At 35.7% G+C, this 24,979-nt stretch overlaps 1 protein-coding gene across 2 annotated transcripts in view; it reads left to right on the forward strand.

Annotated features, from left to right (window-relative positions):
- The window catches only part of aifm1 (apoptosis inducing factor mitochondrion associated 1), a 69,242-nt gene that overhangs the window by 23,530 nt on the left and 20,733 nt on the right, over window positions 1–24,979 (forward strand). Inside the window, exons 3-12 of one of the 2 annotated variants that reach the window (XM_039765991.1) lie at window positions 2,084–2,171; window positions 3,180–3,332; window positions 4,117–4,176; window positions 8,857–8,984; window positions 13,210–13,340; window positions 13,738–13,828; window positions 15,706–15,790; window positions 15,914–15,990; window positions 21,289–21,397; window positions 21,700–21,807. In XM_039765991.1, the coding sequence (XP_039621925.1) occupies window positions 2,084–2,171; window positions 3,180–3,332; window positions 4,117–4,176; window positions 8,857–8,984; window positions 13,210–13,340; window positions 13,738–13,828; window positions 15,706–15,790; window positions 15,914–15,990; window positions 21,289–21,397; window positions 21,700–21,807 (1,030 nt within the window). The remainder of the gene's footprint in view (window positions 1–2,083; window positions 2,172–3,179; window positions 3,333–4,116; window positions 4,177–8,856; window positions 8,985–13,209; window positions 13,341–13,737; window positions 13,829–15,705; window positions 15,791–15,913; window positions 15,991–21,288; window positions 21,398–21,699; window positions 21,808–24,979) is intronic. The other variant, XM_039765992.1, reaches the window with a different exon arrangement.

Here is a 24,979-nt window from a genome sequence, read left to right on the forward strand (position 1 = left end):
TACAGCGAGGCACGATGCAGAAGTATAAACTGCTTCCTAAGGCCCTGCTTACTGCTTTGGCTTGACCTAGAAGTGTAAATATGCCAAAAAGGCAACTTACATAGTGTATCCGGAAAGTATACACAGCGCATCACTTTTTCCACATTTTGTTATGTTACAGCTTTATTCCAAAATGGATTAAATTCATTTTTTCCTCAGAATTCTACACACAACACCCCATAATGACAACATGAAAAAAGTTTACTTGAGGTTTTTGCAAATTTATTAAAAAATAAAACTGAGAAATCACATGTACATAAGTATTCACAGCCTTTGCTCAATACTTTGTCGATGGACCTTTGCCAGCAATTACAGCCTCAAGTCTTTTTGAATATGATGCCACAAGCTTGGCACAACTATTCTTGGCCAGTTTCGCCCATTCCTCTTTGCAGCACTTCTCCAGCTCCATCAGGTTGGATGGAAAGTGTCGGTGCACAGCCATTTTAAGATCTCTCTAGAGATGTTCAATTGGATTCATGTCTGGGCTCTGGCTAGGCCACTCAAGGACATTCACAGAATTGTCCTGAAGCCACTTCTTTGATATCTTGGCTGTGTGCTTCGGGTCGTTGTCCTGCTGAAAGATGAACCGTCGCCCCAGTCTGAGGTCAAGAGCGCTCTGGAGCAGGTTTTCATCCAGGATGTTTCTGTACATTGCTGCAGTCATCTTTCCCTTTATCCTGACTAGTCTCCCAATTCCTGCCGCTGAAAAACATCCACACAGCATGATGCTGCCACCACCATGCTTCACTGTAGGGATGGTATTGGCCTGGTGATGAGCAGTGCCTGGTTTCCTCCAAACGTGACACCTGGCATTCACACCAAAGAGTTCAATCTTTGTCTCATCAGACCAGAGAATTTTGTTTCTCATGGTCTGAGAGTCCTTCAGGTGCCTTTTGGCAAACTCCAGGCGGGCTGCCATGTGCCTTTTACTAAAGAGTGGCTTCCGTCTGGCCACTCTACCATACAGGCCTGATTGGTGGATTGCTGCAGAGATGGTTGTCCTTCTGGAAGGTTCTCCTCTCTCCACAGATGGCCTTTGGAGCTCTGGCAGAGTGACCATCGGGTTCTTGGTCACCTCCCTGACTAAGGCCCTTCTCCCCCGATCGCTCAGTTTAGATGGCGGGCCAGCTCTAGGAAGAGTCCTAGTGGTTTTGAACTTCTTCCACTTACGGATGATGGAGGCCTCTGTGCTCATTGGGACCTTCAAAGCAGCAGAAATTTTTCTGTAACCTTCCCCAGATTTCTGCCTCGAGACAATTCCTTTGACTTCATGCTTGGTTTGTACTCTGACATGAACTGTCAACTGTGGGACCTTATATAGACAGGTGTGTGCCTTTGCAAATCATGTCCAATTAAATGAATTTACCACAGGTGGACTCCAATTAAGCTGCAGAAACATCTCAAGGATGATCAGGGGAAACAAGATGCACCGGAGTTCAATTTTGAACTTCATGGCAAAGGCTGTGAATACTTACGTACATGTGATTTCTCAGTTTTTTTATTTTTCATAAATTTGCAAAAATCTCAAGTAAACGTTTTTCACATTGTCATTATGGGGTGTTGTGTGTAGAATTCTGATGAAAAAAATGAATTAAATCCATTTTGGAATAAGGCTGTAACATAACAAAATGTGGAAAAAGTGATGCGCTGTGAATAATTTCCAGATGCACTGTATGTGTAATGTTAATGACAAATATTATTCTAAATGAATGTCAATGAACTACTAATAACCCAAATTAGATTTGGTACAATAGTTGTGGCTCTGAAAGATATAGAGGGGGAAAACCCCACACTTTTAGAAATGTAAATGCGTAGAATTAAATGAGCACTAGAACGTTTTGTGCAGGTGACGTTCACACGTGATTATTTATGAAAATAAATTATTTAGTGAATTGAACATTGACAGTCTGAGAGATTTTCCCCAGGTTTCCTTTTCAAATTGTAAAGCATATTTAGCATCGAAAGACTTTAATAATGTCATGACCTTAATGAACAGATTTCTTTTTGAAACTAACAGATATTTCCATTTCTTTGTATTTTGTAGGTATATAGACATTTACAGGAGGATAAAGCCCGATTTAATGAAAGAATGGCTCTTGTTCTGAAACCTGTGAATGAAAAACCATTTACAGGTAAAATATATTTATTTTTCTAATTATTATAATTTGGCAGAATTACTAATCAGCTATGGTATCAGGTATCAGTTTTTTTTCTTTTTTCAAATTTGCACATGAAACATTAAAAGGCAATGGAAGAAAAATAAAGTTTTTGAGGATTAACAATATGTTAATATGAAATCTGTTGCTGGAAATTCTTCGGTATTATTGACAATTAACAATTTTTCTGTTAACCACCATGTGTGGACATAAACATCTCACCAACCTGTGGGATTAACACACATTATGTAGCACTTTTTGTAGTATACACCATTCCCAAGTATTGTACATGTGTGGGATGGAGTGGAGTACACTCTTGAATTTTCATGCCTTTTGTCTCTTTCAGTGTGAGGGCATATGCTACTGTGCTCAAGTTTCTTAGTAGTTGTAAAATAATTTTTTTTGGTCTGCGTTTCATTTGTTTTAATATAAGAGGGGTTGAAATGAAATTAGCTCTGGCGTTTGGTCAGACCATCTATTCAATTGCATCATATCACACTGAAAACATTTCAAGGTGCATTGTTTTATCAATTTATTTTATACAGTCACTGAGGATGTTTGTGTTTCCTTGTGTAGGGATACCATTGCACTTCAGTGGATCTTTTAGGAACAACAAATAAATTCATAGTATGGATACTTTAGATAATTTCCATTCTGAATTTTGTTTATGGCAGAACTCTCTCAGTTTTGCATTGGGAGCAGTTTGGCTGTGGTGCTAATTAACAGTCCATATAACTATTGTAGGGAACAGTGAGTTGTGAGAAGGTAATATTTACTCTAATGGAAATTAACATTCTCTTTGCTTTTTTCCTGAAACTTGCATGCCCTTGTGATTTTAAGATTTTTTTTTTTTTGCTCAGCTTAACAACTTTTTTTTTTCTGTAGTTGAAACAACACTATAATTTAAGTACAGTCTCATCATTTGGGTTTTCTGTTTTTTTAATATTACCTTATTGTTGGTTGCATTTTGGTTTTGAAATCAAGATTCATCAATATATGACAAATCTCCTGTGGCTAAGACAGAGGTATCCCCAGTTGTAGAAGAACAGGGGCCTAAGCCCCCAGAAGAAAGTGCAGGTGCTGTCACTGAGGAATTGCAAAAAGTGTCCACTGAAGAAGCCTTTAAAGAACATGCAGGTTTTTAAAATTTTCATTGTGCCAGAGTAACAGAAGATATATCTTGCCTTATGCTTTGAGCAAAAAAATCAATAAGCTCTAAACATAGTTTGATATGCCTTTTGCTTTAATATCAAGCAATTTCTATGCTTATTCCTTTTTTAATCAGTGAAAGAGGCTGGATATTGTAAAACAAATCTTTTTTCTGTTAAGGACAAAAGATTCAGTTCTTTCTCTGCATTTATTTCAATGTTTACTAACTGCTAACCCAAATCTATTTATTGGGGATTTAGTTTGGTCTCCTTTGGTACTAATGACAAACCTAAACCTTGCATTCTTTGTGCTTTGTACAAACTCAGTATTCAACATGTGAGGTAATCTAAATGTTTTAGAGGTGATGCATGGTCATCAGTGGGCTTCATTTTAAGTGTTCTTTTCATTTCTTATTGAAGCAAGATTTTTTAATTCGCTAACATATTAAAATAAGGGATGGTGTTTTGAGGTTATGCACATTTCATTCATTTTTATTATAGAACTGAAATTTCTTTAAAATGTAAAATTGTTTAGTTTAATTTATGTTTTAATTTTATAAGTAATCTCAGGAACAACTTTTACATTTTTTACTGTTTATTTTAGGTACAAGTTAATCTTTTTTTCTATAATTTATTAACTTATGCACTTGTGGACTGTTTTTATGTTTCGTAGTATGAATGCATCAATTCTATTTTTATATTCAGTTTTCCACAGCTGTTTTATTTGAATTTATTTTAATTTCTTTTATTAATTATATGGTCATTTCTTGCAGAGATTACCACATCTTCTTCAGAACCCATATCAGTGGAAAAGAATGAACAACCAGAAGGGGGTAAGGTCCAATTCAGTTTTATCTAATTAAATACTTAAAAATTGTACAAAAATTAAAGAATTAAACAAATACTTTAAGTATTGATTAAAAAAGTTTTTATGTTGTCACAGAATACAGAGCCTAAATTTGTAATGCATCCTTCAGTTTAAACTTTTGTAATTTGTTATTGTTACTTTTATGCGAGGGAACAGGGGAAATTAGGGGGATACATTTTAATGTTCGTTGAAAATGAGTAATAATGCAGAGCAAAGTTAATATTTGAGTGCAAGAACTCATTCATTAGGAGAAACCATCCATTAACCGTTGAATGTCTTTTCACACTGATGAATGACATATGAGGGAATTTCAAAGGGACAGTTTTATTTCCTAGATATGTTTGTGTAAGAAAGGAAACTGATCCTAGTGGTTTTTTTGCATGTTACTACTCAGATTTAAATAGATTTACAAAATCTCCACTTAGCAGCGCAACAATAATAAACCTACTATCTTTCAATTAAAAAGATTTCAGACTCCAGGAGGGAATGAAAGTAGGTTTGGTTTGGGGAGTCAAAAATCCACAGTTTAAAAAGCAGTTTAATATTAATATGTCAGTGGCATTTTTTAATTTCACAGCTTCTTCTTTCTGATGTTTACATCAGTTTATACATTTATTTAAAGTTAATTCTGCATGTAGATGTTTTCACTCATACTCAGGCAAAAAGCCAGACTTGCCAAGAAAAAATTGCATCAGTAGAGTAATACAAAAAAGCTGCAGAATGTAAAGTTATGTATGCTGAGAAAAACACACACACACATATATACATATATATATATATATTATATATATATATATATATATATTTATATTATATTATATATATATATTTTATATATATATATATATTTATATTTATATATATATATATTTATATATATATATATATTTTATATATATATATATTATATATATATATATATATATATATAATTTCATATTCACATTGTAGGTGCATTCCCACTGTGAGAGACAGAATGTAAAAAAAAAAAATTCTGGAAATCACATTGATGTATGATATGTACAGAATTTATTTGTATTGCACTGCTGTACATAAGTATTCGAACACCTGGCAATCAGCAAGAATACTGGCTCTCAAAGACCTGTTACTCTGCCTTTAAGAAGTCCACCTCTACTCTACTTAGTAATCTTAATTAGTAGCACCTGTCTGAGCTCTTCAAAGACACCTGTCCACCCCACAGTCAGTCAGACTCCAACTATACCATGGGCAGGACCATAGAGCTGTCAAAAGACACCAGAGACAAAATTGTGGACCTCCACAAGGCTGGAAAGGGCTACAGGGCAATTGCCAAGCAGCTTGGTGAATATCAACTGTTGGAGAAATTGTCAGAAAATGGAAGAGGCTAAAGACGACTGTCAGTCTCCCTCGGTCTGGGGCTCCATGCAAGATCTCACCTCGTGGGGTATCACAGATGATAAGAAAGGTGAGGAATCAGCCCAGAACTACACGGGAGGAGCTGGTCAATGACATGACCTCTGCATGTCCTGAAGTACAAAAGAAACGGCACCATACAGCAACATGTGCGAACTGGCAAGATCGGGGAAAAACACGCGGTCACTGATTACAAACCGCAAGATGAATGAAAGAGACAATATATGTAAAAACATCATCGCACTAATGCAATATTATTTGAAAACGAACAGCATCAGATCGGGTTTGAATACACCCTGACGCTGTTACAGAAGTAGTCAGCTTATTCAGTGCAGCAGTTTCAACGCACAGTACATGCAATATGATTTGAAAACGAACAGCATCAGATCGGGCGCATATTCAAACCATGCAGAGGACAGAATAGTACAGAGCAAAAAGTTCAGCGCTATATGCAATCAGACAGACAAACAGGCAGAGAAGGCACTAGATATATAAATAAACAGGGAAGGCACTGTATAATAGATATATAAAAAACAGCTAAGGGGATAGATATATAGATAGGTTGGAAGGAAAGGCACTATATGATAGGCAGACAGGGAAGCTCCTATATAATAATAAAATTACTGTTATTACTATGTAGATAGACAGGGAGTTCAGCGTCGCAGCGTGTATTCAAACCCGATCTGACGCTGTTCGTTTTCAAATAATATTGCATGTACTTAACTATTTTAGAATAAAAACATACATTTGATTTCAGTTTTTTTTTTTTTTTATTCAGTTCCATTCTCTCAGTCGCGTTCACGATTCCCCCCCATCAATCTGACAATGCTGTTTTCACATAAAGATGCGCTTATAACTCAAATGTGATTTATTTGGAGATGCGCTATACTCGAATGTTATTTATATAGGGAAGAAAGTACAATGTCAGGTGCTCATTCAGTGTAATAGGAACCATAGCACAGAGAGATGTGTACACTGCAACAAGTACACATGTCGTGAATGTAGGAAGGGTGTGTGGAAATTGTTAATATTTGAATGTGATGATTTTATATAGCACGGATCGGAAATCAGCAGTTCTTAGCATTGCACCACGCAAGCTGTTGTATCAACCGCCTACTGTAACTTGCTTTATTTTTTCTTCACTTATAGTCTAGAATAAAAGTGCACTTGTTTTTTTATTCTTGTACACCAACATATGTTCCTGTGTTTGAGCGACACGGGCATGCTCAAAAAAATAGACGTAATGCCACGAAAAGTGCACGCAGGCACTTCAGTTCGCAAGCATTGCTACGAGAATGCAGTCACAAGTACGCTGCAGAGCTACAGCGCATCTTTATGTGAAAGCAGCATTCTCAGATGGGGGGTAGGGAAGGATCCTGAACACGACTGAGACTGAGAATGAAAAGTGAATAAAAAAAACAAACTAACCTTTACAAGTATCATAAATTACTGGCTGTTACACACTGAAATCAAATGCGTGTTTTTATTCTAAAATAGTAAGAATAAGAGCAGTTTACTTCTCAAAAGTGAACCATGTGGGATCGAACTCATGGCCTTTTGGATACTAGTCAGTGGCTGATACCATTATGCTACCGTGGTAGCTGTAGTAAGCATGTGTCAATATGGCATGCTAAGGTGGCTTTTTTCTGCAGTTATATTTTTGAATAAAAGCATATTTGTTCTATTATATTTGTACCTTTTGTGGAAGTGTTTGATATTTGGACTTCAGGCTTCATACATTATATAGTTTATGCTTACATTTTGTCATTTACTACTACAATATGAAAAACGTTTCTGTTTTAAAAATGTGTTTACACGGATTATAGAAACGGAACACACGGAAATGCGTGTGTTCCAAATAATGATCTATTATTTCCACTCTAAAACTCCACTTCACTCCCAGATAATCAATCAAGGCATGAGCTGGGAGAAGTTTGTGCACGTTCTAAGTCGGTGGGGGGATGGAATAGCCGGCTGCTTGCAGCCTGATTTTTATCAGCACATTTAGATGACAAAAGACGCTGGTGGAGAGCTGTAAACGATTTTAAGAAGCGATTTAAGGTGGGACGGAATTACGAGTTTTTTCGTAGGCTCCGGTAATTCTAGTGTTAAACTATTATACAAAGTTAATGCACCACAGAACCATGCCAAGTTAAATTTATCTTTTTGTTTTGTGAGTTAACATCACACATTGATCCAAAATACCCTACTGACCTTGTCAGCTGTAGTTCCAGACTATATCTACAAATAACTTATAATGTATTTCCTTTTAAGAAAAATGAATGTCAAAAATGCATGAAGCTGAGATCTCTCTGCTTTGATAATATCGTCTTTGCTAACTGGGGACAAATATATGATTTGTCCAGAAAAATAAGCACTGGAAATGTGGCTGCTTTCTCTTCACACCTAGAGGACTGCTATTGAGAGAAATACAAGATTTACTGCTGTATTATTCCTTCTTGCTATAATCTACCCCTATTTGATTGCTGCTTCAATTAGCAGTTGAATATATAATGAGAACTGTTCCAATAAATTGAGCTTTACTGGTTCCAGTAGAGTCCCATTTGAAATCAAGCCTGTGGATTCAGTAGTGGACTTATGAAACAATGTTGATGCTGCACTCATCAGAGAATAGTATTCACTAAATTGTGTGTATGAAACATTTAAAACCTGTGGTCCCAGCCCACTTTCATGTACAGTAATGGCTATGTTGCGCATCAACAATTTTTACTTTTACATCATTACACAGGCATTGAATAAAGGTTCTGTCAAAGTTTACTCAGTGCATCATGTTACACCTTAGTTCTAATTTTTCAGTCAGATTTTTCAATCAAATTCCCTGCTTTCAACTAAAGATGTTTCATTTGCCTACATGTTTCATTTCAGTTATGTGGTAATGTCACACAATATACAATAGTGTCACATTTTGTATTATCAGTATTCTGTATCGCGGCATTTGAGACAACACAATTTTATATCATGCCTAGGAGGAGAGACCAATTTATCATTGTATTGGTCTCCAATAATAAACAAGTTTTGTGACTTTATGCTTACTTCGTATAATGTGGTTTATTTTCTTTGAAAATATGCTATAAAAATGTATTTATTTTATATGGAGGATTTGCTGAATTCAGATACATTAATGCATTCTTTTTAATTTTTAAATATAACTGTAGATTTAGGTGTTTTGATTAAAATTTGTTGTATTTTAAGTAGCATTGAAGATCACTCTCCTTATTTATTTGATTTTCAGCTCAAGAAGCGACAGTTGTTCAGGCACGGCCTGAAATACCTCCGCATGCTCCTTACCTCCTTATTGGTGGTGGTACAGCATCTTTTGCAGCAGCAAGATCCATTCGAGCTAGAGATCCAGGTGCAAGGGTGAGTTGTTAACCATTTTGATCAAACACATTTTTAGATTCTGGCTGGAGATTGGATTAATCTATTATTTGGCCAACTGTTGGCATTAGATTTTGCTAAGCTATGTGAGATGGCGCCACATAATGAAAAGGTACAGTATAATTGATATAAAGGTTATTATTTTTACAAACAGCAGCATGAGTATTTACCTAGATACTTATTTTTTGGCTGAAGCTGTGTTTAGTAATTTTATGGAGCATCACATCAATTAGAAAAGCTTACATTGGTGGCAAAGGGGATACCAGTCCACTAGTGAAACAAAGGTCACTTTAAGTGAGAAATGTTTATGCATTTTACATTACATATTTAGATTATATGCATATTAAAAGGGTGGTAATTTTAAACTGTTTTCACAAAGGTACAGTATTTTTTTATTATGAGACTTTATTGCAGCAAGTGATTTTCTCTCTCGTATTTGGTAGCTAGTTTCTTGAAAGATCAAGATATCCAAATTTCTTTCAAAGCATGTAGAGAAACAAGATGTTACTTATTCCACTGATATATCCAGCGTTTGGGTAGTGAAACATGAGAGTAAAGGTAGTGAAACATATATACATTTGTTGCTAAGATTTGATTGAGATACTGTCAGCATTTGGTAGAGAAAAAGTTTGTGAGTTTTGTGGACCTTTCAAACAGAATAGGCAGCTGAAAACATTGCATTCATTTGCATTTTTGTTATTACTATATTTTTGTATTTTTAAATTGGAAATATGTGCTATTGATTGAGTATTATTATCATCATCATCACTGGTATAAAGATCATTTTCAGGGTTTATCCGGGTTACCCAATTATAATCCCAACCCCAAACAACCCCCCAACATCTTTTTCTTTCACTCTTCATGATGCTGAGCAGCGATGGTGTAAGACCCATTTTCTTATCATCCTGCTCCACCTCCAGCCACATCTTATTCAGCCTCCCCTCCTGCTTACTGTTTAGTCATTGTGTGGGTGCTGAAGGCCAAATGAGTTGGCAGTGACAGAATTATTTTATCCAACTTCAGGACACCTTTCACAATAAATTCTTTTCATCAACCAGTGGTAATGTTGGATGGAAGTCTTTTTTTCTCGGTATAGAAGAATAATTCAGTTTTGTGCATTTTAATTACTGATTTCACATTTTTGACGTGAATATTTGAGGTCCTTTTTTATTATGTTACTGCTGTAACACAATATGTGTTGCATCTTGATCAGCACATACAAGTATGCATTTCACTGTACTGTATAAATGTGACAGCTATGACCCTAATAAATTACTAAGTAAAGTCACTGCACTGCAAAGCCATACAAATTTAAACTTTTTGTTTCCTATGTTATCAACAAACATTGCTTCAATAATGTCTTGTCGTTTTATTTTCTGATTGATTGCCTTACTCTGGCCCCTTTAGCTGTGAGTCCTGACTGGATCTACGAAGAACTTATAATGTTATTTCTGTTTAAGAAAAATAAGAATTTAAACACTCTGCACTGTAACAATATCCTCTGCAGTTGAAAACTCATTCACTGGGCACAGATTTAGCAGGGACAAATTTATGATTTCACCAGAGAAGCATGCATTGGGAATTTGGCTGCTTTCTCTCTCCACCATGGTAGAGGACTACTGTCGAGCAACACGAGGTCCACTTCTGTATAATTCCTCCTTGCTGTAATCTACCTCTGTTTTTGAGTCAGTATCAGTGAAAGGTATATCTGTGGCTTCTGAGAGCTGCAGCAACTGTAAGTCCTGAGTATATTAAGACTGCTATTCCAGTATGATGGTAAGTGTGTGCTTTGCTAGTTGAAAGAAAGGTAGATTTGAATAAGAGCCGGTGGGTGCAGTGGTGCATTTATGAAAACTGAGGCAACTCACTGAACTGTTTTTATTTGAAACTCATCATCTGCGGTCCCAAACCACTTTCATGTACAGTGATATCTGTGTTGTACATTTACAACTTTTACCTTTACATCATCATACTGTTGGTCTGGTAAACAGTAAACCAAGGGCAAATGGGTTGTCCTCTGCAGCATCAGGCTTATAATGTAATGTGCTTGTTGCACATTGTTTAGAACATTTAATACTGGGCTTTGACCTGCTCTTCCTTGCACTCTCCTGGTCTGCCACAGCAGTAATTCTAATCTGAAGATGGGTTCTAAAGCAAGGCGATTGCCCCCCTGTTGTTGCTCCTATTTTGTGTGCTTGAGTGCTGAAGTAACAGCTTCTATGTTGGATGAAGTCTTGAGACTCTACCTGCCTTCGATATACACTAATAAAGTATCTGTATTTTCCTTGGAAACCTGGACTCACCTTCTTGTCTCATGCAACTAACTCTGTGACCCACACTTGACAATACCTGTAGTTTATATTAAAAAAAAAAAAAAAAAATTATTAAACTGAAAAAATATTTTATTTGAAATTGAGACTTTTTTTTATAGAAATATAGATATGAATACAGAATGAAAATGAGACATTAAATGTAACTTTTTTTTCATATGGAAATACAAACATTCTTCTAATTTATTGTTCAGGTCCTAATGCCCGATCTTTAACTTTGTCATCTATTTTTTTGATCCTTGGAAAATTGTTGATAGTGTTAAAGGTGCGATTCCGAATGCTTTTGCCACGTCATTTTTCATTTCAGAATTAGCTTTTTCCAGGATAGTTTACACTGAAAGAAAAATGAACAAACACCGTTTCTCAGTTTTTTGTTTATTGCAAAGAAAACTTTGAGAAGCGTTATGAAACTTGAACAGTACAGTATCCACACACACCCATGTGGACACTTGATTGAGCACTGACTCAAAATTCGGCGATACCTGTATGATGTTGCACCTACAGTCTTGCCGAGAGTACCCAAGACTGGAAATTTTGCAACAGACTGTCCCTTTCTTTTGGTCTAACCACAAAGGGACAGCTTGTTGCAGGGTTCCCGAGACTCGGCAAAAGTGTAATCATGGCATTAAGTATTTTTGCCATTGCATTATTTTATTTGCTGGCTATTTTGGGTCGAAAAAACATTTGTTATTCGTCAAACATGATGTTGTATGAATGTTTGTCCGGGCCAACAAAAAGTATTTGTTATTTTGAACATTTTGTTACTTCAGTATTGGCTATTACAGGATTTGACCTGTACAAGTCACTCTTAACATTAGCTCCTGATTAATGCTGTCATTTTGATGATTGCTGATTTTTTTGGTAAAGATCTGCTTTCGGGTATTGATTATTTCTAAATCATCTAAAGCACATTTTCCAGACCCTTATTGATCCAGAATGGATCTAAATATTGGGAGTATGCTAACTATCTACATTTTTGTAGCCATGCTGATATACTTTTAGTGTCTATTTTACATAGACACTTTTGGTTATGGAAATTAATTTTAACGGTGTTATTCAAAATATGCTGTGCTACTTAAATATTAAAATCAAAGAGATACATCTGGCAAATAGTTGTAAATTAGTATTAAAACTGTGGTTGTCTAAGTGTAATTAAGTTCACAGTTTAGTATTCAGATTTTATTTCCATCTTTGTGTATTTCTACATATTCTATTGACAGAATTGATACTATTACTGCTACATTTCTTTTGTTTATTTTCATTTATTTCTTTAACAGTGCAAACTTCATAGTGATGTGTCTAAGTCGATTGTCAGTAGTGCCCAGTAGGGGGCAGACTTAGACCAACAGTAGTTCATTTTGTGTATATGGACTGTAATTACTAGGTCTTTCTTTCTTGTAATGTTACTTCAATTTTTTTTAGTTTGGACTTTCTACTTAATATAACTCACATAACTGAGGAACAAAAACTGGTTAAAAACTGATTTTGCCTTGTTCAGTTTTCTTTTACAAATTAGACTTCATGCAACAGTGACAAGAGGACCTGAATAATAGATAATAAGCATCCAAAATGGTGTTTTGTTTTAAACAGAAACATTAATATGTATAGTTGCACTGTCCTCTTTCCAAAAAAATGTACTGAATTTTTAAAAATGTTTGTTTATATTCATGTGTTTTTCTTTGACAATTAATGTGTATATTACATCAGCATATGTACTTAACCTGTTGTATTTCCTTCTCTAATTTTAAACATTCCTGATGAACAGTGTCAAACTATCCATTAATTTTTTTACATTGATAATCCGGTTCAAGGTTGCATGGTAGCACGATCACTCATCCTTATTTTAAAAGTTGTATATCCACTTTTATCTGTGATAGGTACTTATTGTCTCTGAAGAAGCAGTTCTGCCATACATGCGTCCACCACTTTCCAAAGAGCTCTGGTTCTCTGATGATCCAAATGTGAAAGAGACATTAAGATTTAAGCAGTGGAATGGAAAAGAAAGGAGGTGACTTTAAAGCTTAATTCAAATCATAATAATTTTAAGATATTTCTTGGACAAAATTCAAATTCAGATATACACTTGTATGTGGTATTACTTGGGGTGGAATAGGGATACAAAGGACAGTGTCACTTTCTCCTGGATTTGAATCCAGTGATAGCTGACCATGTGTAGTTTGCACATTTTATTTATTTATTTATTTATTTATTGATTTCAAGTTGGCTTCCTATGTATGTGTGTGCATGTGGGTGTGTGGGAGTCCTACTGTGGACCTTTTCAAGGCTTTATCCTGTAATGTGTCCACTACTACCAAATTAAGTTGTCCCCTTTACCGTCCTTGGAGTTTGAGAATGCTATGTTATATTTGCTGCTTATCAATTTCCTTTCTTCTTTTTTTCTGTAGTATCTATTTTCAACCACTTTCTTTCTACGTGAGCCCACAGGATCTGCCTTACGTAGAAAATGGAGGAGTAGCTGTACTTAATGACAGAAAGGTAAATGGTTCTCTTAATAACTTCTTTTATGTATATTTTCTACACCAATATTACTGCTTTGTTGAGTAGCAGAATACTGTATTATACAAAGTTACTACTATAATAATCCATAGATCAAGGTCTGATCTGAACATAGGAGAGGTATGTATACTGTTACACTTACATGAATTTAGTACATAAAGTATGTTTATTGTCTGCATTGAAAAGGCTGAATACTTGGCCTGGTGGATAAAGCCTGGAAATATGGGATTTGGTCATTATAATATATATATAATATACACACACATCCTTATAGCCCAGAAATGCTCCCTGGAAGACATGGTGTGGCACCAGAAGCATTTCTGGGTCTGGCATAAAAAGGGGCCTGCTGCCTTATGTAGTTGAGTCAGAGTTTGAAGGCAGAGGGCAACACTGAATGGGATGAAGAAAGGAGGAAGAATTTGTATATTTTTGCTAATCTTTGGGATTGTGATTATTGGAGAGGTGCTGCATTTAAACATCTTTTATTTGAACCCAAAAGTGTCCTGGGCATTGCTGCATCTGCGGTTTGGGACTCTCTCTCTCATATAGTTTATTACACCTAATAAGAAAAACTACTGGATTCATTCATCCCTCTGGTATATATTTTTTTAAATATTTCGAATTTCAAGTTTTTTAATGGTCTTCTCAATAAGATTAGGAATACTTGGTTGTTGTAAGTAATACATTAGTACATCCTCCACATTTAGCTCTTGGTGACATATTTTGAACTGAGCCCTTGTTTTTTTTTAGTATGGTTGCCTACAAATGTTTAGGACTAGAATGTTACATATTTGTAACATACTATTTTCATGATGGGTAGCATAGTTTTACAGTAGTTAATGCTGCTGCCTCACGTATGCAGCTTAAAGGGTTTGAATGAGAAATAGAAGAGAGACTTTGTGTATAATGTGTGCTTCTCTGCTTTCTTTTTAATTTAAGTTTCTGTGCCTGAAGAATCCAACATTATTGGATTATTGATGGCATGAGTATAAAAGCATACCTGTAATGTGGACGGGAATGAGTTGCCATGGTAGAAAGGAAGGACAGAACCTACCTACAATTAGGCTTATTTTTACAATTTGAAAATTAAAAGGCTATAGTTTCGTATCTGATAGAAAGTAGTCAAGTATTTTGGTAACATCAAAGCTGTCCAATTAAAATAAATAAGTAAAAATATTCTGTCTCTGGCAGTGAAGTGCAAAGATGAGAGAGCAATCTGAAAAGACAAACCGTGTCGCATACTATTTCAGTAGTAACATGATGCTGAATAGAGACATTGTACATTTTGACATTTCCAACTATAATACACACTCATATTATTTATAGGTAAGTCCAAAAAGGCAATTTTCATGTGACAGTGCTTGCAAAATGCTTGTTTCATACGAAGCTGTTTCATATAGATACAATCCTGTGCTAATTTCTGAAGCTATACTTTTGTGGTAAATTTTGTGAAGTGTCCATCTATCCTTGTCAGTGAGTTTTGACTAGCGACTATGCTTTCTTTTTGCCAATGTAGTATGTTCGTGTTTGTCATATGCTATAACTATTTTTAAGACCGTTTCCCCTTGACGCATTAAGTGGCATTGATGCTCCTCTGAGTGCAGTTTTACTTGTTTCTGGTTAAGGCAAACTTTTATTTATATATATATATATATATATATATATATATAAATATAAATTCATGGATATATCTATTAATATCTTCAGAATCTCTACAAATGTGCAGAATATTCCAGGAATTTACCCTTAAATGGCTGCGTTATAAGGACAGAGATTTTGTGAAAGGCAAGTCAGAAATTGCTAAGTTTGGTTCTTACATAATTTTGCTTATGGCTACTTTAAATTATTTTTCATAGGTTGTTCACATGGATGCCCGGGGAAACAAGGTGAGACTAGATGATGGCTCTGAAATCTCATATGAAAAATGCTTAATAGCTACAGGTTAGTGGCATAAAATAATGGTTTACAGAGTCTCTGCCATTGTTAAGGAAATATTCATTTTAAGTTTTGGGTCTGATGATAATTTTTTCTTTTTGCTGTTTCATTTTTTTTTTTTTTATTTAGGTGGCACACCAAGGAATTTGCCATCTATTGAAAGGGCTGGAGAGGAAGTGAAGAAAAGAACAACACTTTTCCGAAAGGTTATCATTTTTCTTCAATAATATTGCATACTGTCATCATTTTTGATATTTAATATTGGTTTTTTACAGGTTTTTTTCTCGAAATACACTTTTGTTTAATTAGGGGGATCTGCCCCCTGCTCGCTTCACTCGCCAACCCCCAGGCAGGTGCTATGCGTTAGCCACTTTGCGGCTCTGCTGCTCACATATGAGGAAGCAGATGTACAATTTAAACAGATTGTTATTTTCATGGGAATTGGTACATATGCATAATATTGTAGAACTAACTATTTTACATTACAGTGAGTAATTAACCATAGTAATAAACAGTAAAATGTAATAAATTGAAAGAAAATTTTTCATGTTGCGTTAGAGGTATTCGTTGCGTTATATATTTTCATTCTGTTTGGCTTTGAAATTAATACGCAAATACTTTTTAAACTTACACTTACACAAGTAATTAACTTTTCTTCAATATCGCATTGAATTTTGATTCCGTGTTTGGACTTGTACTTTGCGTTATCACGATGTAGCTGCCCATGAGTGTATTTTTTCTTTCTCTCTAATAAATAAACCGACTTTTTCGAATGTTTGTCTCTGTGATTTGTTAATTGTCATAGCAAAAGCTGTTCTAATGGGAAACTGTAAACGTTTTAATACAAATGGCATATCAAGATCTCCTTTGGCCTCTGTTATCTGAGGAATATGTACTACATTACCTTTCTTGTCGCCTGTTTTACATGTCAGAATTGTTCGACCAATTTTCAATAAAACTAATCTTTTCAATTGCATAGCCCATCACTCGAACATAAATTACGCATTAACATTATGATACATCCTTCTTTCAACAGTAATTTGGCCGCTGGAAGACTGGATGGTGTTAATGGTTGTAGATATTCTATGGGATATTGTTAGCTGATGTTTTCATCTTCCGCACTATCCCCACCAACTTTTTCAGCATAGTCTATTGATATGCATTTAACCTGTAACTGATCGACAATTCTCGCTTTAGTTCATTTGACTTCGTTTCTCGGTGCTAAGATTGCCCATGTACTCATTTCTGCTGCTGTTAATCCTTTGGGATAAAACAGATCAATAACATTTGGATATAATAAGTCTTCTTTTATTGGGAATTTAAAGTGAGGAAAATGTAAAAACTTATAAGAGCTGGGAGCGCAAAAACTGTGTCTGACAAAAGCATTCACACAAATGAGATGTGAGAGGACTGTGGCCGTGGGCCATTAACCAGAAATGGTTGAGAGGAGGGTGAGACCCCCTCTACCAACTTGAAAAAATCTCTTGGCAAAGGTCTTGTCTTGTCTCAGGATTTTCTTTTATAATAGAGAGATTTGTATATGATCTATTGTTACAAATGTATTTTTCAAACATAATAAATAACAGTAGAGTTGCAGATGGAAAAGAGTACTATGAGAGGTTGATGAATGATGAGAAGGAGAGACAAGATTGGATGATGTGCAGATAATGAACCAGGAAATGCAACAGATTAGCAAGGAGGAAGTAAAGACAGCTATGAAGAGGATGAACAATGGCAAGGCTGTTGATCCAGATGACATAGCTGTGGAAACATGGAGGTGTTTAGGACAGATGGCAGTGGAGTTTTTAACGAGATTGTTTAATGCAATCTTGGAAAGTAAGAGGATCCCTGAAGAGTGGAGAAGTGTACTGGTAGGTGATGTGCAGAACTGTAGTAACTACATGGGAATAAAATTGATCAGCCACAGCATGAAATTATGGGAAAGAGTAGTTGAGGCTAGGTTAAGAAAGGAGGTGATGATTAGTGAGTAGCAATATGGATTCATGCCAGGAAAGAGTACTACATATGCAATGTGTGCTCTGAGGGTGTTGTTGAAGTATAGAGAAGGCCAGAAGGAGTTGCATTTTTGTCTTTGTGGAACTTGCAAAAGCTTATGACAGGGTGCCTAGAGAGGAGTTGTGGTATTGGCAGAGAAGTATGTAAGAGTTGTACAGGATATGTACAAGGGAAGTATGATAGTGGTGAGGTCTGTGGTAGGAGTGACGGATGTGTACAGATATTGGCTCTGAGCTCTTTTTTATTTGCAGTGGTGATGGACAGGTTGACAAAGAAGATTAGACCGGAGACAATGATGTTTGCTGATGACATTTTGATCTGTAACGAGAGTAGGGAGCAGGTTGACGATACACTGAAAAGGTGAAGGTATGCTCCAGAAAAGAGATGAATTAAGGTCAGTAGGACCAAGACAGAATACATGTGTGTTAATGACAGGGAGGTCAGAGGAATGGTGAGGATGCAGGGAGTAGAGTTGACGAAGGTGGATTTTGGGATCAACAGTTCAGAGGAATGGAGAGTGTAAAATAGGGGTGAAGAAGAGAGTGCAGGCAAGGTGGAGTGGGTGTAGAAGAGTGTCAGGAGTGATTTAGAGTGTACCAGCAAGAGTAAAAGGGAATGTGTACAAGATGGTAGTGAGACCAGTTATGTTATATGGGTTGGAAATGGTGGCACTAACGAAAGACAAGAGACAGAGCTGGAGGTGGCAGAATTAAAGATGTTAAAATTTGCATCGGGTGTGTTGAGGATAGACAAGATTAGGAATGAGTAGATTAGAGGATCAGCTCAGGTTGGGTGATTTGGAGAAAAAGTTTTGACATGTTTTGACATGTACCGAGAACAGATGCTAGGTATATTGGCAGAAGGATGCTAGGGATGGAGCTGCTAGGCAAAAGGAAAAGAGCAAGGCCTAAGAAGATGTTTATGGATGTGGTGAGAGAGGACATGCATACAGGTGATGGGTGTGACAGAGCAAGATGCAGAGGACAGAAAGATATTAACTGAAGAAGACGACGAAAGTGGCATGCAAAAATTTTAAATCCCCTTGAAAGTCGTCATAACAGTCTATATGACTAAAGGTTTTACACCTATTTGTCCATTCAGTATTTTCAATGTCAACTCTTATGCTTTAACAATTTCCAAAGTCAAAATAAACTCTTTTGTAGATATTTAACCGAAGAGGAAAAACTCAAAACTTAGTGTTTGCATAATATTTAAACCTAAGTGCTTTGGTACAAATGACTGATTGATCAGAAATGACACAAAGGTGACAGTGATTTGACCATAATTAAACATAATTAGGAACTACATTTGAGTTCTTTATATCTCCCTCTGGATGTATGGGCAATCACTGCAAAAATGAAGATGAAGGAGCATTCTGCTGATGTGATTAACAGAGTCATTGAAATACACAAGGCAGGAAATGGCTACAAAAAAATATCAAGGAGTTTGAATGTCCCATTAAGTACTATTGGATCCATCATCAGAAAGCAGAAATTTCATCACAGCACTAAGACTCTTACTGGAACAGGCCATGCCTCAAAACTAAACATCAGAGGAAGATGTCAACTGGTGAGAGAGGTTATAAAACTCAAGGCATCACTCTCAGAAGTCTGCAGTGCTCTTTTGTTGAAACTGGAGTGAAGGTGCATGGGTCCACAATTTCAAGAGCTTTCTATAGAAAAGGGTCTCTGTGGAAGGGTAGCTAGAAAGGACTCCTTTACCGAGTTGTGCAAGTGATTAAACTTACCAAAGCATGTTGTTGCTCTTGGCTTGTATTTGTACATGGGGCTTGAAATGGGCAGGTACACCGTACTTACACTTTCCTGTTTCTGCTTTGTGAACCATGACGCACGTCGCAGTTTGTCCAATGGGGCAGACCTTTTCTATTCAATATTGCTTGTTTTTTTAACCCCAATGTGAAAATGATGTTCTTTATACAGTAGTATATGCATGTAAGTGCATTCAGAAATCCAATCCTGCTTGAGTTTAAACGTATTTTATACCGCATTGGGAAGAATAAAACTATTATGTGCCATTTAATGAAGAGCCGTCTAGGTAAGAGTTTTTGAATGACTAAAGAGTTACCAAAAAAAAAGAAATCTAAAATATGAAACCTAAGGTTCTTTGTGATCTTTACTCCACATTTATAACATGGATTTAAAACACAGCATTTGGGTTATTTTCAAGATGACAGGAAGAAAAAGATTGTCCAAGGATTTATGTCTCGTTAATTTTCGTCATTTTAATGCTGCTTTTTCTAGGAATTCACTCTATCTCCTGGGGAATTCCTATATACATGTAGAGTTGTTAACAAAATTTAATCCCTGCTGCATGTTTTTGGTCTGCTCCCGGTGTTCTTGATGCTTGGTAAACACCAGAGAGTGTCCTAAGTATATGTTCAAACCGTCCCAATGAATCCCCTTTATTCCAGGGAAGCACTGCTTCTTCTGCAAGGTGCTCCCATATTGCTGAGCTCTTCACCCTGTTATTGACAGAAAGCCCAGTGATCCAGTTCAGAAATCTCATTTTGGCTTCTTGTACTCATGATCACATTTGTTCCTTCACTACCCAGAGGTCATAACTGTATGTGAAGATGGGGCTGTCGGCTTACTGGTATATCAAAAGCGTTGTCTGAGGACACAGTGCCATCTTCACTACCATGTTTTGGTATGACATCTGTAAAACAGGTGTCATTTCATTGATTTATTGGTCAGTCTTGCAGTTATCTGTACCTTCTCTTTTCAACCTGATCATCATGCATTTCTTCTTTGTAATCATAAATTAAGAAATGCACATCAGTTTTGACATTATAAATTAGAAGGCAGGTGTCCCGGGGTTAAGAAATACTGTAATTAGAAGTCGTGCGTAACCTTTTTGCTTCTGGTCATAATTCAAGAGACAGAGGATAGTCAAGATTTGTGTTATTTGGGAGTACCAGTAATATCTGTGACATATCCATCTAAAACATGTATTTTACTCAAATTCTGTCTCTTTTTCGCCATTTCAGCCTGCCATTATGCTACACTGATTAACTACTTTCTAAATTACAGTATAAAATTGTACTACACACCATTACACATTCATTATGAGCATCTTTATAGGTTCAGAATTCAACGCATTGGCCACTTCATGATACAGTTCTATACCTATTTTTTTAATTTTATTTTAAAAGAGTCAGGTAAACCTGACTACTCTATATCGGGTCATAAGTAATTTATTTACATAGTGCTATTCACCACATTCTAAGGCTAAAATGACTATTACAAATGCATACTCTTTATACAATGGCTATTTTGCATTTTGTCTAACCTAATTCAATGATTTTATTTTTTTTTCCTCTAAAGTAGCCCTGTGTTTAGATTGTGCTTTGCTTTTAATTTTTCTTAATGGTTAGACTGTGGTTCCCCATGATCCTGAATTACAATAATTGGGTCTGGAAAATGTTTTTTCTTCTTAAAATACACTTACTTTTTCTCCTTTATTTCTAGATTGAAGATTTTAAGTCTCTAGAAACTATATCCCGAGATGTAAAATCTGTCACTATTATTGGTGGAGGTTTCCTTGGAAGCGAATTAGCTTGTGCTCTTGGAAGGAGAGGTATACCAAAATTTTTATATCCTTTTTTTAAACATATGACTAATTAAATCTGCAATTATATTTTTACAAACTAAGTGAATCCTCAAATTCAGTCTATTTTCATTAGTACAATATATATGTGGGTATAGCATGGTAAACTTAACTGTAAATACTGTGTAGAAAAACACAAAACAAGTTAGTAAAGTTTGACATATATTGTCTTTAAACCTCAGAAATACTTTAAAAATTATTGTATACCTGCAGTTATGCTGAATGTGCTTTATTTATTTAAAATGGTCAAATATATATTTTTTTTATCAAAGCACAAGAAACTAGCCTTGAGGTCAACCAGATATTTCCGGAAAGGGGCAATATGGGGAAAATATTACCAGAGTACCTCAGCAACTGGACCACAGAGAAGGTCAAAAAAGGTATGTGTATTAAATATAATTCATTTTAATGATTCCTTGGTCCAGGTACCTGGCAGATTTTTTTTTTTTTGTTTTAAGTACTATTGAAGCTGAGGTATTTTAAGTTATTTTCCCATGTTAGAATAAAATTTACTTTGTATGGTTTACACCTACAGTCATGAGAATAAGTAAGTACACCCCATGTAGTGTTCTTTTTTCATTTTTTAAAATATGTGGACATACCAAGATTAGATTAGAGGATTATAACTGGCTAAGTTGACTTAGATTTCCAAGAACTATCCTCTTGGAGATATGTGCTATTAGAATACTAAGATGTATACTTGATGTCATTTTTATGATGAAATGCATTAACGTATGTTTATTACATTTTACAGATAAATTGTTTAATTATTAACAGTATAAATTTAAATGAATTTAATATGTAGGGGCACGATAGCACAGTGATTAGTTTATAAGCTGATGTCCCGTCCAGGGATTGTTCCTGCCTTGTGCTCTATGCTTTCTGGGACTGGTGTGACCCTGAGTAGATGATATAATTAAACAGGTATAATGAAGATTTTTTAAAGTTTTGAAGAATCTGCATTCTAAGCTTACAGCTGGTTTTACGTTTATTACAGTTGCTTTAATATTATTTATTAAAGAAAACAGAGGGACAGGAATTGGGGGTTGGTATGTTTGACAGAGACCGTACTGCTGCAATAAATTATTCCATCCAGGGTTGCACGCATTCTAGCAAACGTCTTGCCACAGTCGGGAACAATCCATGGACAGTGCGCCAGCTCATCACTAATGCTATGCCACCATGCTCCTGCATGTTTAATACATGCTTAATGCATTTCATCATAAAAATGATATCGAATATATATCTTAGTATTCTAAAACATTCAGAAAGCTGTGATATCACAAATGTAATCTTTGTAGCGATCACTGCCTGTGCACTCCAGTTGACTGGGTTGAGGAACACTTAGAATACGAACCATTTAACGTGCTTCTTTAGTTTTGATGGGGTTTGAGAAACTATAGTAAATTAAACATTAATGTTAAGATGAAGTTTACGATGTTCTACTTTAATGACAAAATAACTATGAGATTAAATTGGAAATTTCGAGATTAAAGTCAACATTTCAACTTTAACCTTGACATAGATCTTATTTTTCTTCACTGTGTCCCAATTTTTTTTTCCTTCCTTTTGGCCCTAATATGCTTCTGTATGACACTCAGACACTTGGATTTTCATGTCGACTTTGACATCTGACCACTTTTTTTATTTTGGGTCCTGCACAACTTTGTAAAATTGAACTTTTAAGTGTCACACGTATCAATTTTCTTTTGTTGGTAATATCACTGCCTAAGCCACCAAATAGTATGTTTTTCCTTGCCTCCACTTCACTGAGTAGGACCTCCACTTCACAGTCTGTGGAGTTATTCTTTTTTTACACGTGCTTTTACCATTGTCTTTTAACAAAACGCTGGATGGAAGGGGCTATTTATATTGATTTGCATATTCAAATTTGCAAAAATCCTGGGACGGTTGGGGCTGTAGGCATGTGCATTAAAATTCACGTTGATTGGGATTTATAAAGGGGAAGTGTGTGGAACTGTACTTATGCACAGTTTTATGCATCTAAATTATTTTGTGCATATGCACATTTCTGTTTTTGTCCATACGCCATGTTTTAGCGTGAATTCTATGCTTGTCGTTATACATGAGGCCCCTGGTTTTTGCCTGGGTATTTATAGGCAAACTTTAGTCTTGCCCTGATGTTCTTTTTGGAGAGCTTCCTGGCACCTCATTGATATAGATCAAATTTGTGTAGACAAATGCACTTTTACATCAGCAGTAGTAAGAGTAGGTCCTGTGATGACATTTTTGGAATTCTCAGAGACTTCAGCTTCCTTCATTTTGCTCTTGGGCTGAACTTGCTGTGGTGGCCTGATCTGGAAAGTTGGGCAGTTGTTTAGTAGAATGTTTGATTTTTAGTTACCTGGGATAATTTTTAAATCTCTTCCCAGACCAGATTTATAACCTTTATGAGAGAGCTCTTTCGATTTAGGTATGGTGATAATACACTTCAGTAACAAGTTTCAAGTCAAACTAAATTTCTGGAGTTTAAATAAGACAGGTTCCTACAAGATACTTGATAAAGGAGTTCGTATTGAATGTTTTGCGCATATGGAGCTAGAGTGTATTCTATGCATGGCTGCCTTCCGTTCCTTTTCTGAAATATTAAGTGAAAGGTCTTTTCCCCACTGTATCCAGAGATCTTTGAAAGGAAGGGACTTTAAAATGTTTTTATATAGTATAGATATGCTATGTGAGTCTTCAAAACTGATCAGTGTTTCCTCAGGAATGGAAATGGGTGGGAGGTGTGAAAAATTGGACAGGTTTTGTTTAGCAAAATTTCTAACTTGAGAGTAGCAGATAAATTGTGTTGATGAGAAGTTAAACTTAAAGTGTAATTGTTTGTGGGATGCAAACATATTATCTATTTACAATTCTCAATGTTTTAATCCCAGAAATTTTTCAAACATTAAATACTGTGTATGTTTGAGGGTGTAGAAAAGGGTGGTTGTCATGTGGAGATACAACAGATAAAAGCTTCTCATTACTTCCTACATTGGTTCCATATTCTGAGTGAATGAATGGCAGTTGGATTATTAGTATATTGATAACTAGCAAACAAAGTACTGCATTAAAATTTTTATTAAGAAGAAAATTAAACCTTTTTAAACTGAGGGAAAATATGCCAATAATTATTTGTTAAGGATCTCTTTGTATACCATGTTGTCAGTTCGGGCCTCCGGTTGTAACATGACCAAGCTGTGCGCTGAGCTTACGCTTGAGCATGTAACTTACAGTTGGCCATGTGAACAGTAATCTTGTCTCAAATGTCACAGCTTGGATTGCTGCTGTCATAATCGGTTTGAGTTTCATGGTTTGTTTCAATTGCGACAGTATTTGCAGGATTTGTTGTGTTGAAGTGACATTTGGCATCTGTCAAGCGTTGTAAGCACACAACCGGTTTCATTGATAAAATCACACCCAGTTTTTGAGAGTTTAAACATTCATAAACATCAAAGTGTCCACTACTGAAATCGTCCCCTTTGAATCTAAGATGTTTAAGAGGCATTGGCGGTTGTCGAAAGGTGTAAACTATTTGGCCATTTCGGT

The sequence above is a fragment of the Polypterus senegalus genome, chromosome 10, assembly GCF_016835505.1.
Source record: "Polypterus senegalus isolate Bchr_013 chromosome 10, ASM1683550v1, whole genome shotgun sequence".
NCBI classification, from domain to species: Eukaryota; Metazoa; Chordata; class Cladistia; order Polypteriformes; family Polypteridae; genus Polypterus; species Polypterus senegalus.